The 17,652-nt window shown below is 39.7% G+C and overlaps 1 protein-coding gene across 2 annotated transcripts in view; it reads left to right on the forward strand.

Annotated features, from left to right (window-relative positions):
* The window catches only part of AP2B1 (adaptor related protein complex 2 subunit beta 1), a gene marked incomplete at both ends in the record, with an annotated part of 129,502 nt that overhangs the window by 67,905 nt on the left and 43,945 nt on the right, over positions 1–17,652 (forward strand). Inside the window, 3 exons of one of the 2 annotated variants that reach the window (XM_080713694.1) lie at positions 8,382–8,423; positions 9,277–9,423; positions 11,994–12,139. In XM_080713694.1, the coding sequence (XP_080569820.1) occupies positions 8,382–8,423; positions 9,277–9,423; positions 11,994–12,139 (335 nt within the window). The remainder of the gene's footprint in view (positions 1–8,381; positions 8,424–9,276; positions 9,424–11,993; positions 12,140–17,652) is intronic. The other variant, XM_080713695.1, reaches the window with a different exon arrangement.

Raw genomic sequence — 17,652 nt, forward strand, 5'->3', positions numbered from 1 at the left:
ACACCTGTTCCCTTTCACTCCTGGCTCCCACCAGTTCACTCGATAACAGATCTCTCTCTCTCTCTGAATTTTACAAGTCCTAATTTTATTTAGTGTGGGCTCCTAATTGTGGGTTCAGAGTATTTCTAGATAGATGAACCTGACTCCAAATAATACCAGCAACTCAACCAAAATGGTTAATGTCTAACTCAGGCTAATATCACAACCTTGTCACTATAGCAGATAGTCATAGCCACTTCTAGGTAACTGGCTTCCATCCTTGCTGATGTCTCTATTACTCACGTCCCCCGCCCCGTCATGGTGCTGTCACCTTGCCTCATTCTCAGAGAGGACGACAACTTCCCTTCAAATCGTTTTCAGTCAAGAGGAAACATCCAGAATAAAGTCCTTCTAAGCCATAGTCTTGCTAGTTAGAAATCATATATTGAAGCTGTTCTTTCCTTCACTGTCTGTACATAGTACAGGTAGGTGAACCTTTGTATCGCTTGCTTTGTGTGTTTCTTCTGGCCCTGTTGGTGTCAGATCAGAGTTTGTGATCCTAGCTAGTTGTCTCTAACATACTGAACATAAAGGAGTATTGAATTGTTTTTCAGTTTCTTCCATGATTTTGAATAAAATTGATCAGCAACACGGGGAAGGTTACATTCAGATCTTTTCCAACTAAGATAATATTTACATAATATTCAAAGATAAGAATAAATTCAAGAAAAAGGGGGCTATAAATAGGCTTTATTTCCTTTGGTCTAAATATCACCAATGAATTCCTTTACTCAATGACTTTTTATTAAATTTAGCATATCTGATAAAACTATTTCCAGTTGCTTTTTTTTTTCTTTTCTTTCTTGCCATTGAGTGCCAACCAGGTCCATAAAGAATTCTCTGTCTTCTAAGCTTGGGTGGTAAGCCTGGCCAGAAAGGGAGTGGTTGGAGGAGAAAGGGTAAGCCTATTAGAAAGTCATAAAACCACATCAAATATTAGGACAATGAGATGTTTTGTAGAGACCCTTCCCTGGTTTTTGCATCTAGCCTTTCCTTATCTTCCTTAGGAAGGTTTTTTATTTGTGCCCCAATTCTGACCTCCTTTTTATTCAGAAGTAAAATCTAAAGTGATTTCTGAGCAGATGAACCTTATCTGACCCTAAATAATAATTACTTCTCTAATACAGTGTTTTCAACCTTGTCTGTACATTAGAAAGAACTAGGAGAGCTTTTTTTTTTTTTTTTTTTTTTTTTTTTGTGTGTGTGTGTGTGTGTGTGTGTGTGTGTGTGTGTGTGTGTGTGTGCGTGTGTGTGTGTCTGTGTGTGGTACTGAGGATGGAAACCAGGGGCATTCTACCTCTGAGAGACACCCTCAGCCCTATTTTTTTTTAAATTTTTTATTGGTGCACTGTATTCATACATCATAGTGGGATACAAACTTTTGTAGACATACATGCACACATCGCCCAGTCAGCCCCCACCCGATCCCCACCCCATTCCCTCCCCATCCCTCCTTCCCATGCTTGGCTTAGTGGTTGACCTCTAGTATTACAGCAATTTATCCAAAATTAACAATGATAATCTCACAGAACATTTCCATTTGTATGATACCAAGCTTTTGATAACTTAAAGATAACATTTCAATATTTCTTTTTACTTTCTTTCTTACCAGAGAATATTTTTTTAGGTGAAACTATCATACATTTATATATTTATTTTTCAGAAAAAATATCTATCCTAATATAGAATATGGACTCTAGATACCCAAAACAATCTCCAAAAAGAACAAAGCTAGAAGATATATATTTTCTGATTTCAAACCATATAAAGCTACAATAATTGAAACAGTGTAGTACTGTTCTAAAGGCAGATATATAAACCATTGGAGTTAAATAAAAGCCTAGAGATAAATTCTTCCCTATATTGTCAAGTTATTTTTGACAAGGTTTCCACGAACATTTGGTGGGGGAAATAATAATCTTTTAACTAAATATTGTTGAAAAATAATAATTACATGAAAAAGAATAAAATTGGACCCTTACCTAATACCATATACGAATATTAACTCAAAATAGATAAAAGACCTAAATATAAATCTTAAGACTATAAACTTTTAGAAGAAAATCTGGGTCATAAAACCTCACAACATTGAAATTGGCAGTGATTTCTTGGATATGATTTCAATGGCACAGGCAACAGAAGAGTATACAAACTCCCTTTAAAAAAAAATTGTATATCCAAAGACAATGTAAACAAGAGTTAAAAGTTACTGATAGAATGGGATAAAATATTTCTAAATGCTATATCTGAAGGTATATTAATATTCCAACTAGAATTCCTAAGAATTAACAATAAAAGCAAACAATACCCTTTAGAGATAGGTAAAAGACTAACATAAGTAATGAATCTCCACAGATAACTAATCTTAGTTGTCTGTTGGATGAAAAATCTTGTTTCTCTGGTTCTGATGTGTGTTACCTATTTTTTTTTTTTTGTGGTTAATCTCTTTGAGTATTTTCTCTAGCGCTGGTTTTAAAGACATAAATTCCTTCAGTTTCTGTTTGTCATGGAAGCTTCTTATTTTCCCATCTAATTTTATAGAAAGTTTTGCTGGGTAGGAAATTTTTGGCTGGAAGTTGTTTTCTTTCAGAGTTTGGAATATGTTACTCCAAGCCCTTCTGGCTCTCATGACTTTGTTTGGGAAGTCTGGAGTGATTCTAATCGGTTTGCCTCTGAATGTCACTTGGCCCTTTGTTTTTGTTGCCTTTAAGATTCTCTGCTTGGCTTCCACATTGGTCATTTTGACGATTATGTGGTGTGGGGATCCTCTTCTCTGATCCTGTCTAAAGGGAGTTCTATAAGTTTCCTGGACCTGTGTATCGACCTCTTGCTCTATGTTTGGAAAATTTTCTGCTATTACTTCCTTGAAGAGATTGTTGATCCCTTTGGTTTCACTTTCTTTTCCCTCCTCTATTCCAATTATTCTTAGGTTAGCTCTCTTAAAATGGGCCCATATTTCTTCAATGTCAGATTCCTGCTGTCAGATATTTTTTTCTAGATTAGAAACTGTGCGTTCATTTTTGGATTGATCATCTTCTAAGAGCAAGATTCTATTCTCCATGTGGTCTAATCGGTTGTTTGTACTTTGAATTGAGGCCTTTACTTCATTAATTGCATCCTTTATCTCTTTTTGGCTCTGTCTGAATTCTTTTTGAAACACCTCTATTATTTCTACAGTTATTTTCCTGATTTGATCTTCTAGAAATCTCTGAATTTCTGTTTTATCGGGTTCTGATGTTTTGGGGTTGTGGGCATTCATTGCTCCATTGTTATTCCTCTTTCCCATGATTTCGGAAGTTTGTGCCTTCTCTGGGTTCTTCCCTTGGGTCTCTATGACTTCACTTAAGGTGCTCTGGATCTCGAGTCTATGGTATCTCAGACCCCACTACTCCTTTTCTGGGTTGTATCACAGAGTTTCAGACCCAGGGAGTCGATAGAGGCTGCTTTAGACTATGGAGGGTGCCGGGTTGGGCGTTCTCCTATGGTGTGATATCTCTGCCACCGCCACTTCCCCACTGGGTCAAGTCCCTGGGAATGCAGTACTGGGATTTCTCCTCTCGGGCCCGCAATTTGACTCACTGTTGTTGAGTGCGCAGATGGAGCTGTAGTGGACTCGGTGAGTTTGCTGCTGCTGCCGCCGGCGGCAATATGGCGCCGCTGCCACACCCTCGGCCGTGAGGCTGGCGTATTTGTTCTCTGTTTTTGAGCTCCTCTCTGAGTCCCTGCAGTGTGTGCTAAGCTCAGCCACTGGGAGCTTTAGATGCTTCCTGTGCCGAAAAATCCCGCCCGGCTGTTCCACAGCGGCTCACCTCGGCTTGCTGTAGGCGTCCGGTGAACTCGCTGCTGCCACCGGCAGTAAGGCGCTGCTGCCGCGTCCTCAGGCGTGAGGCCGGTGTATCTCGTCTGTGGCTCTGAGCTTTGTTCTGAGTCTCCTTCCTCTCTGGAGCCTGGTGATTTTTTTGTTTCTCTGGTGATGGTGTTTTCTGGCTATGAAAGGCGCTGATTTTGTGGTAATGGAGATTAGTTGTTAGCGGGGCTCTTAGGCCCTGCTTTTTTCGGTCGCCATCTTCCTGGAAGTCCTATTTTTTTTATTCTTTATTTTGAAACAGGGTCTCACTGAGTTGCAAAGGGCCTCACTAAGTAGCTGAGGCTGGCTTTGAACCTGCTCAGTCCTCTTGTCTCAGCCTCCTAAATGCTAGGAGTGCTTCTTAAAATTCTGATGCCCACACTGCATTCCTCAGGATATAATCCCTTTTTTTTCCTCAGGAAAAGACTCAGGCAATATAACACTTTTTAACTTTTTTTTTTTTTTTTTTTTTTGTACCGGGGGTAGAACCCAGGGGTTTTTCTACCTCCGGGCTATGCTCCCAGACCTGTTTTATACTTTATTTGGAAACAGGATCTCACTGAGTAGCTGAGGCTGGCTTTGAACCTGTGCAATCCTCCTGTCTCGGCATCCCAAGTGCTGGGATTACAATCGTGCGCCACCATGCCTGGCTACCTTCTTATTTTTTTGAAATGGAGTTTTGCTACGTTGCCCAGGCCGGTCTTAAACTCCTGAGCTTATGATATGCTCCTACCTCAGCCTCCTGAGTAGCTGAGACCACAGACATGTGCCACTGCCTCTGGCTGATAGCATTTTCTGCAGTGCCACCCCTGCATACCGCACAAACAAGCAGTTGATTTCCATTGTGTATCTAAGGTTGAAAATCATAGTTACTGGCATATAATTGAAATAGTAATGCTGGGCACAAGGACACATATCTTTAATCTCAGTACTTGGGAGGCAGAGAGAGAGAGAAGCATTGCAGGTTCTTAAGTGTAATTTGGTCCCAACTTAAATTGAGATCATACCCTTTAAAATATTCAGTTTTTGCTGAGCGTGGTGGCACACCAGCCTCCGCAGTACTTGGAAGGCTGAGACAGGAGGATCCGGGTTTGCGGACAGCCTCAGCTACTTAGTGAGGCACTCCACAACTTAGTGAGACCCTGTTTCAAAATAAGGAATAAAAAATCAGGCTAGGGGTGTAGCTTAAAGGTAGGTTCCATACCCAGCACCACATACACACACACATACACACACACATACACACACACACACACACACACACACACACACACACACACACCTCAGTTTCCCTTTCTTTAAGTCTCTTCTGTAGTCTTTGTTCCTGGGTATTAAACTCAGGGGCTTTCAATTTCTGATCTATGCCCCCAGTCCTTTTTACTTGTGTTTTGAAGTAGGGTCTCACCAGGTTGCTGAGTCTCCCTGTGTTGCTGAGGCTGTCTGGAAGAAGAGAAAGAAAGAATGTTTGAATCTTAGTCTAAGAAACCTCCAGATTTTTTTAAAGTGGAAATTAAAGACCTCCCAAGTTAGACTGCTTTTTCAATCTTAGTCTGAGAGACTTCCAGGTGGCCTGGTGAGACCTCCTAGCAACCTAGTGAGACTCTTTCAAAACAAAAGAATAAACATAAAAAGGACTGGAGGTGTAGCTTGGAGGTACAATGCTCCTGGGTTCAACCTCCGTTCACACACACAATTTTTAAGGAGAATTAAAGACTTCCCCAAATTAGACTGCCTTTACAAACTTTTTTTTTTTTTTTTTTTTTTTTCGGTACTGGGGATGAAACCCAGGGGCATTCTACCTTCGAGCCACACCCCCATATATATATAAAAAGTCTTTATATTTTTTGACACAGGATCCCACTGAGTTGTGAAGGGCCTCACTAAGTAGCTGAGGCTGTCCAGGAACTGCAGTCCTCCAGCCTCCCGAATGCTGAGATTACAAGTGTGTGCCCACGTGCCTGGCTTCCCTTTACAAACTTATTTAGTATAACTTTTTTTTTTTTTTTTTGGTAGTACTGGGGTTCCTGGAAGCCCGTCTATCTCCGGACTACACTTCCAGACCTATTTTATTTTTGGAAACAGGGTCTCCTAAGCCAGCACGGCTGGCTTCGAACCTGCGCGATCCTCCTGTCTCTGCCTCCCAAGCGCGGGGATTACAAGCGTGCGCCACCACGCCCGGCTTAGTATAACTCTTTAATAAAACAATCTCACTGTGTGCTCCAGTGTAATTGGTCTACTTATTCTTCCTGATATGCTTCTACCCCTACTTTTACAGTTTTTGTTCATGCTAATTGAGGACTATTCTTCCTCCATTTTGCTTTTTATAGTTTCTCCTATTATCCTCCACCACCACTTCTTTGAAGCTTTTCTGCATTATCCTTCAGCCAAAAGGAGGTTCATCCCTTCTGAGCTTCCTCTTTTTGCTTGAGTGTAATCTTTGTGGTTGTGTCTTCACGTTTTGTTTCTCTCGGCAGTTTGCAAAGCCTCATCCTTACCTGGTACAGCCCCTGTTGCCTTGCAGCCTGCAGGCCTGGCATGCGGGAAGTGTTGTGTAAGCATTTGGTGTCATGCTGTAGATATGTGCTACTCTAGAACCAGGGAGAAAACAGATGCGTAGCGTCTCTTCTGTTTGCTTTCATGCTTTTCCAGTTATTCAAACTCTTGCTTGTGATGACCACTTTATGCATTTATATTACTTTCATCCCACGTCTAACCATTTAGTAGTCTCTAGAACCAGATTTTGGCAGTGTAAGCTCTGTTGTTTGGAGTGCTCTTTAGTTTAGTGCAGAGCATACTTGTTATTAAGTGCCTGTTGAAGGTTATTCTCTTAGTCCGGGAACAGAATTTTGTCATTGGCCTCTACGTGTGTGTGTGTGTGTGTGTGTGTGTGTGTGTGTGTGTGTGTGTGTGAGAGAGAGAGAGAGAGAGAGAGAGAGAGAGAGAGAGAAAGAAAGAGAGAGAGAGAGACAGACAGACAGACAGACACACACTAGGGATGGAACCCAGGGGCATTCTACCTCTGAGCTACACCCCCAGCCCTGTTTTACTTTTATTTTGAAACAGGGCCTCGTTAGGTTGATGTGAGGCATACTACTTGCTGAGGCTGGTCTTGAACCTGCAATCCTCCTATCTCAGCCTCCCAAGTACTGTGATTACAGCTGCACCATCATGCCCAGCTTAGCCTTACTATTTCATTTTTTTTTTTTTTTTAGGGTGAAAAAGAGGAAATTTATTACACTGACAGACTGAAGTTAGGATAGTTCCCAAAAAATCTGGCCAGTCTCACTATTTATTAGTGTAGGTTGATTTTTAGGTTTTGAAAATAACATTTTATATACTATCAGTCCATAGAAAAGATAAATACATCCTCTTCCAAATCCTGAAGATGCATTTTAATTTTATTTTTTACCACAACCTTAGCACAGTGATCTTCAAACTCCTATCACTAAATGAGAGACAATAAAGGAAAGCTTTAAGACTTTGTGTCTGTTTGAGAGCAGACAAGGCATTTGATGATTTAAAGGTGTTGTAGATTCATAGAAGGACTGGGGAGGAAACAAATGTGGAACTAGGGGAAAAAGAAAATTTTGCTATGTAAACAATGCCATGAGCTGTTATATATGCATGTTTTATATTTCTTACAGGCCAGCTATTTTCAGCTTCAGTTCTTCTTTAATGTTTATGTCATGAAAGACTAACTTCAGGGTGAACTATATCAGAGCTCTGAGGGAAAAAAAGGCAGGACTCAGACTATGTGGAGTTATTATCCTGTCAGCCAGCTAATTCAGTTAGCCTAATTTTCTAACACTTAGCATCCTTTAAATAATCTCCAAATAAATCGCAGCATTTCCCTTATTTGTATTGACTATAAAAGAAATTTAAACCATTGCATGCCTCCCCACTGCTGCCCAGGTAGGATGTCTTTCTGTCCCAACTGTTTTCTTTCTTAGGAACATTTTAAATTCTAAAAATCACTTTTGTTCTACCTGTAATATTTGAGGCTTGAAATTGCAGCTCAATATTCATTTGGTTCCCAACATCTCATTAAGGTAGCAGGTTTTATAGATCAAAGCGTATTTTAGTCTTTCTTTTCTTTTCTTTCTCCCTCCATTTAAATTTCTTTTTAAAGAAAATATTTTCAAAATATTGTTGCTTGGGAAGAGAGCTTCTTGGGATATGCAAACTCCTTAAATCTTGTTAGGGTGTGTGCCTATATATCCTGGTGGAAAGAATGGATCTGAAACATCCCTGAGATGTCCCAGTTCCATCCTTCCAGATTTTCTCAAAATGGCCACACCCCATCACTACAACCACTTGGTTCCCCTACAACATATTTCTTTGCAATCTAAAAATTTCCTTAGTCTTTGGGAGACAAGTTGAATGGCATGTGTTTCCAGCAACTTGATAGAGCAATTTGCAGATTCTATTACGGGCATCCAGTACTTAGCTAAATGAACTCTACCTCTCTCTCCTCTCTCTCCTTTCTCTCTTTCAGCTTGGCAGTGACCTTGGCGGGGGCATTGGAGGAAGTCCGGCAGTAAGTGCCATCCATTTTTTTCACCATGGGAAGCACTGCTCCCTGATTGAAGCCTTTCCTTTGCACACATTATCTGACCAGCCACTGCTGCTGTCTAGCACTGCACACCAAAACCTCCAAGTAGTATATGAGGAGTAGAAAGTAGTATAGGGTTACTTGGAATCTTTGGGGTCATGCTTCACATGTGGTCTAGGGATGTCTTTAGAGATTGATGCTCTTGTGTCTATAGAGATCTTTGTGTTTCTGACATTAAAGAGCTCAAGGAAATGGAACCTCCTATCTTGACTGGAGAATGCATGCTCTTATTCCCTGGTGTCATCTAGAAAGAACTTGAGAAAGTCTGCTGGACTCAGAGTGAGACTCTCCTCATTAATGAGTTAGTTTGGGAGTGTGAATACCATCTCCCTGAGGAGAGTTCCCTACTAGATATTTATGCCTAAGTGAGGAAGTAAGACTTGTCTGAACCCAAGTAGACATAGAACTGCTGTTTTAGTTGGATGCTTTTCCCTCTTTCTGTATAAATAAACTACCCCTTTGTTAGGGTATCTGTAGGCCTTTTGCACAGAATCATGGAAGCTAAAATTGGCAGACAAAATCTTGGATTACTGTGTTTCTGTATCTTACTGCGTACTCTGTCTTCATAAAGCATCTGAAGGATGTATGTGTTTATCAGTGATGAAAAAAATACCTTGATGACTACAAAAGACAAAGAGGGTACTAATTTGATGCCTAAGAATATTGTAATTATGGTGTTTTCTTACTGGTTTGTCAACACTGCTAAAAATAAATGCTAGTGCTTTAAGAACTGTTAATCTGTTCTTCCTGATCTTCCCTCTCCCTTTTTTCCCTGCAGGTGGGACAGTCCTTCATCCCATCATCAGTGCCTGCAACCTTCGCTCCTTCACCTACTCCTGCAGTGGTCAGCAGTGGTCTGAATGACCTCTTTGAACTCTCCACAGGGATAGGCATGGCACCTGGTGGATATGTGGCTCCTAAGGCTGTAAGTAAAGAGCATAGAAATACTTCCTTGATGGATAAAACCCATGTTATAACATATGTATTACTTCCTTGAGTAATAAATTGAAGGTTTGGCCCTTGTTATGATGGATTTACAAGGAAGCTGAAAGATGGCTTCAAATTTAACTGTAGGAAGTACAATTAGCATCTTCTTTAAGCATGTTTATAATTAGACTTAAAACTGAAAATATTAAATACTTTAGTGTTTTTCTCATGTTTAGAAATATTGTCTAGTTTGAAGCTGGGTATGGTGGTGCACGCTTGTAGTCCTAGCATTCGGGAGGATGAGACCGGGGGATCATGATTCGCGGACAGCCTCAGCTACTTAGTGAGACCCTGTTTCAAAATAAAGAATAATAAATAGGACAGGGAGTGTAGCTCGGAGGTTAAATGCCCCTGGATTCCATCCCCAGGCCATAAAAAAAGAAAGAAAAGGAATATTGTCTAGTTTGTCAACAGTGTAGTGAATCTGCTGTACAATACATCAGCAAGTAAAGACTACTATAGAGAGGTAAGAAGTTGCTTCTTCTGTTCTCCTCTCCTCATTGGAATTACATATGGATTCTAGAGTATGTTGCTCAAATTTGCTTTTCATGGGTGTAAGTACACCTCTTTAGGGTACTGATACATTATGTCATTGGAGCTCCTATAGTCTTGGCCATACTTGATGTGACTTAGATTAAAATTCAGGATGGGGAATCTTCCTGGAAATGAAGCTCCTTTAAACTTTGACAAAGGTACTAGCCAGGCTATGCTCAATTTTGTGTATATAATCTTGCTTTTCTGAAGACTAGCATAGCTGCTTGCTTCCTGCTTTCTCTGCCTGCTCATCTGACTCCTATGGGGATGCCTTTTATAGATATATAGATTAGTTGTCCATTCCAAGAATTGTAGCTGTGTACATACAGCCTTTGCAAGAGAATAACCAAACTTATGCCTGAAAACAGCTATAGTGTTTCCGCACAACTTAATATCTTTGCTGTAAGGTCTACTTCATTGTATATTATCTCAATAGACCATATTAATTAGAAAATTGTCAAAAGTACTTATATACTACCATAAAAGCAATACCTACAAGTGACCAATATAAATACTATATAAATAAAGACAGTAAATTAACTCTTTGTCCCTGCTTCCCCATATATAGCCACTGTTAACTTTCTTTTGTGTCCTTTCAAAAGAAATAGAAAGGGCTGGGAATGTAGCTCTTTGGTAGAGCCTTTGCCTAGCACATGTAGGCCCTCAGTTCAATCCCCAACACTGAAGAAAAAAAAAAAAAGAAAGATCAGGGTATATCTGTATATTTGCATCCTTTGAAAATACTTTGTTAATGGGATATACTGTTTTATACTTTGTCTTTTCACTCGTATTCTTTTGAATGGCCATATTACTGCAGCCCTCCCCCCACACATACTCTTTGTGGATGATGATGTTAGGATATTGGAGTGAACATCCTTGCTATATGCATATCCGGGTATATTTTTTAAGTATATAGGGCAAACTAATTGTCTTGATCAGTTAACATTTTCAAACAGATATTACTGACTTGTCTTCCAAAAAGGTAGCATCAATTTACTTTCCCACCAACAAAATATAAGACTGCTAGGTTCTTCATATCTTCCTTCATTGAATATTGTTTTATTGTTCTTTGACTCTTTGATTAAATGAAAAATTATATCTTCTGGATGCTTATTTCTTCTTCTATACCCCTCCCTCCTTTTATTCACCACCCATAAACTCTTTGTTTTTCTGTCTTAGGTGGTTAGAACAGCTCAGGAGTTTTCTGGAATTTTTTTTAATATTTTTACTGGCACAGGCCAGGAATACCTGGTTCTGGGGCCAAGGGTGGGTAAAAGGCATTCAGATTATTTAAACAACATCCAAGTATTTACTGTTTATCAGAAATATAGCACAAGTTAAAAATATATGTAAGACATTGTGTCTGCCCTTAAAGAGATTGCTGGCAGTAATGAAAATACTTTGACAGGTTATACTCATCAGAATTTTTCTTTTATTTAAATCATGTATTTGGAATTCAAAAACAGTAAAATGGCTGGGCATGGTGGTGCATACTTGTAATCCCAGCATTTGAGAGGCTGAGAAAAGAGGATTGCAGTTTGAGACCAGCCTCAACTACTTAGTAAGGCCCTTTGCAACTCAATGAGCCCTCATTTCAAAATAAAGAATAAAATAGAGTTGGGGATGTAGCTTGGAGGTAGAATGCCCCTCATTTCCATTCCCAGTACTGAAAAAAAAAAAAAAAAAAAAAAACAGTAAAATGTTCAAGTTGAGCAGAAGATAGAGAAACAGACATCATTACCTGTAGACTTTTTAGGGGAAGGAGGAAGGAGTCTTAAAAATAATTTGAGAATGATTCTAAAATTTCAGAAAATTTTACTATATCCAGAGTCTTTCACATTGACTTGATATTTATGCAATAAAAATCGCCATAACTGCCTAAGAAAATGAAATCCTAATTTCACCTTTGTTAAAAAAGAAATAGCATTAAGATAAATCTTATTCAGTTCCCTTGGCCTTTGTACTGTGTTTCAGGTCTGGCTACCTGCAGTAAAGGCTAAAGGTTTGGAGATCTCAGGAACATTTACTCACCGCCAAGGGCACATCTATATGGAAATGAACTTCACCAATAAAGCTCTGCAACATATGACAGACTTTGCAATCCAGTTTAACAAGAATAGGTAAGAAATAAGAGTTCCTAGCATGCTGTTGAGACGATGGTGTACCTTGTATCCAGTAAGAGGATGTTCCATTTTTGATGGGTAAGAACTCACAGGGCAGCAGATCCTGAAAGCAGAGTGAGCCCTGACTCCTGCAACTCTATTCATTTTTCAGCTTCAACTCTGGAGACCCTGGAGAAATTGTGGGAGAAACCCATTCATATGGAATGACCAGAGATTTCTAGGTGCTAGGGCTAGAGTAGTGAACCAAACAGACCTGCGGCCTGAAGTTCATATTTTGGAAAAAATTAATACGTTTGGTTGGAGTCAGACATATAGAGGCTAAGCTGGGCGTGGTGGCATATGCTTGTAATCCCAGCATTCGGGAGGCTGAGACAGGAGGATTGCAGTTCACAGTTCACAGCCAGCCTCAGCTACTTAGTGAAGCCCTTTGCAACTCAGACTCTGTTTCAAAATAAAGAATAAAAATTAGAGCTGGGAGTGTAGCTTGGAGGTAGAGCGGCCCTGGGTTCCATTCCCAGTACTGAAAAAGAAAAAAAAGAAAGAAAGAAAGAAAAAAAAATATATATATATATATATATTTGAGAATGATTCTAAATTTCAGAAAATTTTACTATATCCAGAGTCTTTCACATTGACTTGATATTTATGCTATAAAAATCACCATAACTGCCTAAGAAAATGAAATCCTAATTTTACCTTTGTTAAAAAAGAATAGCATTAAGATAAATCTGATATGTTCCCTTGGCCTTTATACTGTGTTTCAGGTCTGGCTACCTGCAGTAAAGGCTAAAGGTTTGGAGATATATATGCTAGTTAGTAGACATGTTAACCAATTAACCACATATAGGTTCTTAGCAATGAATTCTCTACCTTAATAGGGAACAGAACATTAAAAAGTAAAATGTTGATGTCTTCTGAAATATCAGTCATTTTTATTAAATTTTATAGTTCAGAAAACTGGCTGATAGACTTCAAGAATGGGTCTATTCAATCAGCCTTGCTTATAACTGGGATACTAATTGGACCATCACAGCAGATTTTTTTTTTTTTTTTTTTTTTTTTTGGTGGTACTGGGGGTGGAACCCAGGGGCTTTCTACCTCCGGGCTATACTCCCAGACCTATTTTATACTTGATTTGGAAGCAGGGTCTCATTAAGTTGCTGAGAGCCTCACTAAGTAGCTGAGGCTGGCTTCAACCTGTGTGATCATCCTGTCTCAGCCTCCCAATTGCGGGGATTACAAGCATGCGCCACCACGCCCGGCCCATAATAGCAGATTTGATATAATTGTCAATGACAGTTTGCATCAATGACTGGTTTATTTGTAATCATTTAGAAAAACTTTCTAGAGTGGATTTGAGTTTAACACTTTTTGGTGCTGCTAGGAATAGAACCCAGGGACATTCTACCCTAAGCTATACCCGCAGCTCTATTTTATTATTTTATTTTGAAACAAGGTCTCACTAAGTTGCTGAGGCTGGCCTCAAAGCTACGGTCCTCCTGTCTCAGCCTCTCAAGTACTGGAATTACAGGCATGCACCACAATGCCTGGCTAGTTTTGCACATTTAGAAATCATTTTAGTAAAAGTTGGGCATGGAAATAACTCGGAAGTACAGTACCAATGGGTTCAAACCCCAGTACCATTAAAAACAAACAAACAAACAAAAGACAAGTGTTCTTGTAATTCCAGTACTTAGAAGGCTGAGAGTAATATTGCAGGTTCATGGCCAGCTTCAGCTACTTAATGAGGCCCTCTGCAACTTAATGAGATCCTGTTTCAAAATAAAAAATAGAGCTGGAAGTATAGCCCAGAGGTAGAATGTTCCTGGATTCAATCCCCAGTATTGCAAAATAGATAGATAGATAGATAGATAGATAGATAGATAGATAGATGAAAGAAATAATTTAAGTACTTAGAAGGCTTGTGTTTCTTTCTATTAAGACTTGTCATATTTTTACTTTGGGGGAGCTGGCCTGCTAAAGGCGAAGGCCACTGGGGAATCTAATAGAGGAAATCTGCATTGCCTACATTCATCTCTACTCTTTGCCCTTTTAAAAAGTTATGATACATAGAAAGGTTTATATTTTTGTTCTCTTATTTGTTTATAATAAATAATCTCACTCGCATCTTTTTTTTTTTTTTTTTTTTTTGCGGGTCTGGGGATAGAACCCATAGGCATTCGACCTCCGAGCTACACCCCCTGCCCTATTTTTTTATTCTTTATTTTGAAACAGGGTCTCACAGAGTTGCAGAGGGCCTCATTATGTAGCTGAGGCTGTCCACGAACTTGGATCCTCCGGCCTCAGCCTCCCGGATGCTGGGATTACAAGCATGCGCCACCACGCCTGGCTTCACTCGCATCTTTTTATATATAGTATAGTGTACTGGTTTTCTGTGGTAACTTCTAGTTTATCCTCCCTCATTATCTTAACTGAAGTTTTGATTGGTTTGGGGAAATACTGGCAATTGAACTCAGTACCATGTGTGTGCTAGGCAATCCCTCTACCATTAAGCCACATCATCATCCTTTTTTTTTTTTTTGTGGTACTGGGGGTGAAACCCAGGGGCTTTTCTACCTCCAGGCTATACTCCCAGACCTATTTTATACTTTATTTGGAAACAGGGTCTCACTAGTTGCTGAGAGCCTCACTAAGTAGCTGAGGCTGGCTTCAAACCTGTGCGATCCTCCTGTCTCAGCCTCCCAAGTGCTGGGATTACAAGCGTGCACCACCACGCCTGGCTATCCCCATCTGTCCCCATCCTTTTTAAAATTTTTAGGCAGGGTCTTGCTAAGTTGCCCAAGATAGCTTCAGACTTGTAGTCCTACTACCTCAGCCTCCCAGGTAGATGGTTTTACAAGTGTGTACCACTGTACCCAGCTGTATTGTGCTTAAACTTCTACAACTTGTCATCATTGACCCCCCACCCCCACCCCTAGCTATGACGGATAAGGCTGAGAATATATTCTACTTTCAATCCATTGACTCCTTTTCCTCTTAGCTTTATAAAGTGTATCATTTCTACATTCTATTCTTTTGCTTTTACCCCCTTTTTTTAATCTTTAATTTGTGCTTCCTAATTATCCTTTTATTTGAGTGTCTACTTGTCCACTGTCATTTCTTGGATATCTTTACTAGGTTCCTCAAGAAGGTCTCATGAGCTGGGCATGGTGGCACACACTTGTAATCCCAGTACTTGGGAGGCTGAGACAGGAGGATGTGGGTTCACAGCCAGCTTCAGTTACTCAGTGAGGTCCTCCACAACTTAGTGAGACCCTGTTTGAAAATAAAGAATAAAAATAAGGCTGGAGGTGTAGCTCAAAGATAGAATGCCCCTGGGTTCCATCCCCAGTACTGCAAAAGGAAAAAAAAAAAACCAAAAAAAACAGCCGGGCATGCTGGTGCATGCTTGTAAATCCAGTATTTGGGAGGCTGAGACAGGAGGATCTCTTTGCAAACTCATTGTGACCCTGTTTCAAAATGAAGAATAAAAAATAGGGCTGAGGGTGTTGCTCAGAGGCAGAATGCCCCTTGGTTCCACCTCCAGTACCACAAAACACACACACACACACACACACACACACACACACACACACACACACACAGGGCTCTAACAATACTCCTTGGATTTTCTTACATTGTCAATACTCACAGTGTTGACAATGAAACAATGACAACACTACGAGTGCTATACTTGAAAATAAGTGTTTTGTCCTGATGCTCTTTGTATGTTTCTGTGGAAAAATCAGTTGCCAGCTTGATTTTTCTCTATATAAATGTTTCATTTTGTCAGGCTGCCTGAAATGTTTGTTTGTTTGTTTGTTTGTTTGTTATTGTTGTTGTTTCATGGTACTTGGGATGGAACCCCTGGGGCATTGTACCTCTGAACTATACCCCCCAGTCCTATTTTTTAGTTTTATTTTATTTTTGTTTCTGTTTTGGTGGTACTGGGGATGGAACCCAGGGGCCTTCTACCTCCAGGCTACTCTCCTATACCTATTTTTATATTTTTATTGGGAAACAGGGTCTCCTAAGCCAGCACGGCTGGCTTTGAACCTGCGTGATCCTCCTGTCTCTACCTCCCAAGTGTGGGGATTATAAGCATGCGCCACCACACCCGACAGTATTTTTGTTTGTTCATTCATTCATTCATTCATTCATTCATTCATTTTTGGTACTGGGGTTCCTGGAAGCCCTTCTACCTTCGGGCTACACTCCCAGACCTATTTTATTTTTGGAAACAGGGTCTCTTAAGCCAGCGTGGCTGGCTTTGAACCTGTGCAATCCTCTTGTCTCTGCCTCCCAAGCGCGGGGATTACAAGCGTGCGCCACCACGCCCGGCTATTTTTATTATTTGAAACAGGGTCTCACTGAGTTGTGAAGGGCCTTGCCAAGTAGCTGAGGCTATCTACGAACCACCTTCTGAATGCTAAGATTTTAAGTATGCACCACCATGCCTGCCTTGCCCGAAGTTTTAAAGTTCCAGAATTTTACCTAGGATATTCGTGGTATTGACTGGTCTTGGTCAGTTTTTTCCTGGAATAAGATGTACCCTCTCCATTCATACATCTAAGTCTTTTATTTCAGGAAATCTTTTGGGATATATATTTTTGTTGTTGTTTTGAGGTATTGGGGTTGGAATCCAGGGTCATTCTACCTCCAAGCTACACTCCCAGCCCTATTTTTTATTCTTAATTTTGCAATAGGGTCTCACTGAGTTGCAAAAGGCCTTACTAAGTAGCAGCTGAGGCTGTCCTCAAATTGCAATCCTCCTGTCTCAGCCTCCCAAATGCTGGGATTACAAGTATGCACCACCGTGCCTGGCTCAGGATTTATATGTTTAAACTTTTATTCTTCATTGTTTTGATTTTTTTTTCTTTAGAGTTTACAATTTTATAATTATTGGTTCTTCTTTATCTGTCTTTTTTATATATTGTTTTTCTCTTTAACCTCTTAAAAATATCATATTCTTTAATATCAAATATTTAATATCATCAAATACTCAGTCGGTGTTTGGATTTTTCACAGTTGTCTAATGTTTTTGTACAACGTGTTTTATCTGAACAGGGTCTCAATAAGGTTCCCATACATTCAGTTTAGGTATCTTATATCACTTTCAACCTGTTGATAACCCACTCTCTCTCCCTCTTAATCTATCAATACCTCTCACCTTCTTTACCACCCTCCCTTGAAGTTTATCTGTAGAAGAAATTAAATCTTTTATCTGTGGAGTTTGTTTTTCTCATTGTACTAATTGGGACTTCTAATAAATATTGAGTAGAAGTAATAGGAAAGTGTACTAATTCTTTGAGAGTTGATGTGTAATCTTTGGCTTGTACTTTTGCACAAAATGAATTTGTAGGTTTCTAGGGAATTTTTCCCATTTTTATTATTGTTTCTGTATAATTTCTAAGAACAATTGAATGACTTGCAACTGTGCTGCTGCTGTGTTTCTGTCCCAGTGGTAACTTATGGCACAGTTTTGCTGACCATGAGAACGAGATCAAAAA

The sequence above is a fragment of the Muscardinus avellanarius genome (genome assembly GCF_963383645.1).
Source record: "Muscardinus avellanarius genome assembly, chromosome: 16".
Taxonomy (NCBI): domain Eukaryota; kingdom Metazoa; phylum Chordata; class Mammalia; order Rodentia; family Gliridae; genus Muscardinus; species Muscardinus avellanarius.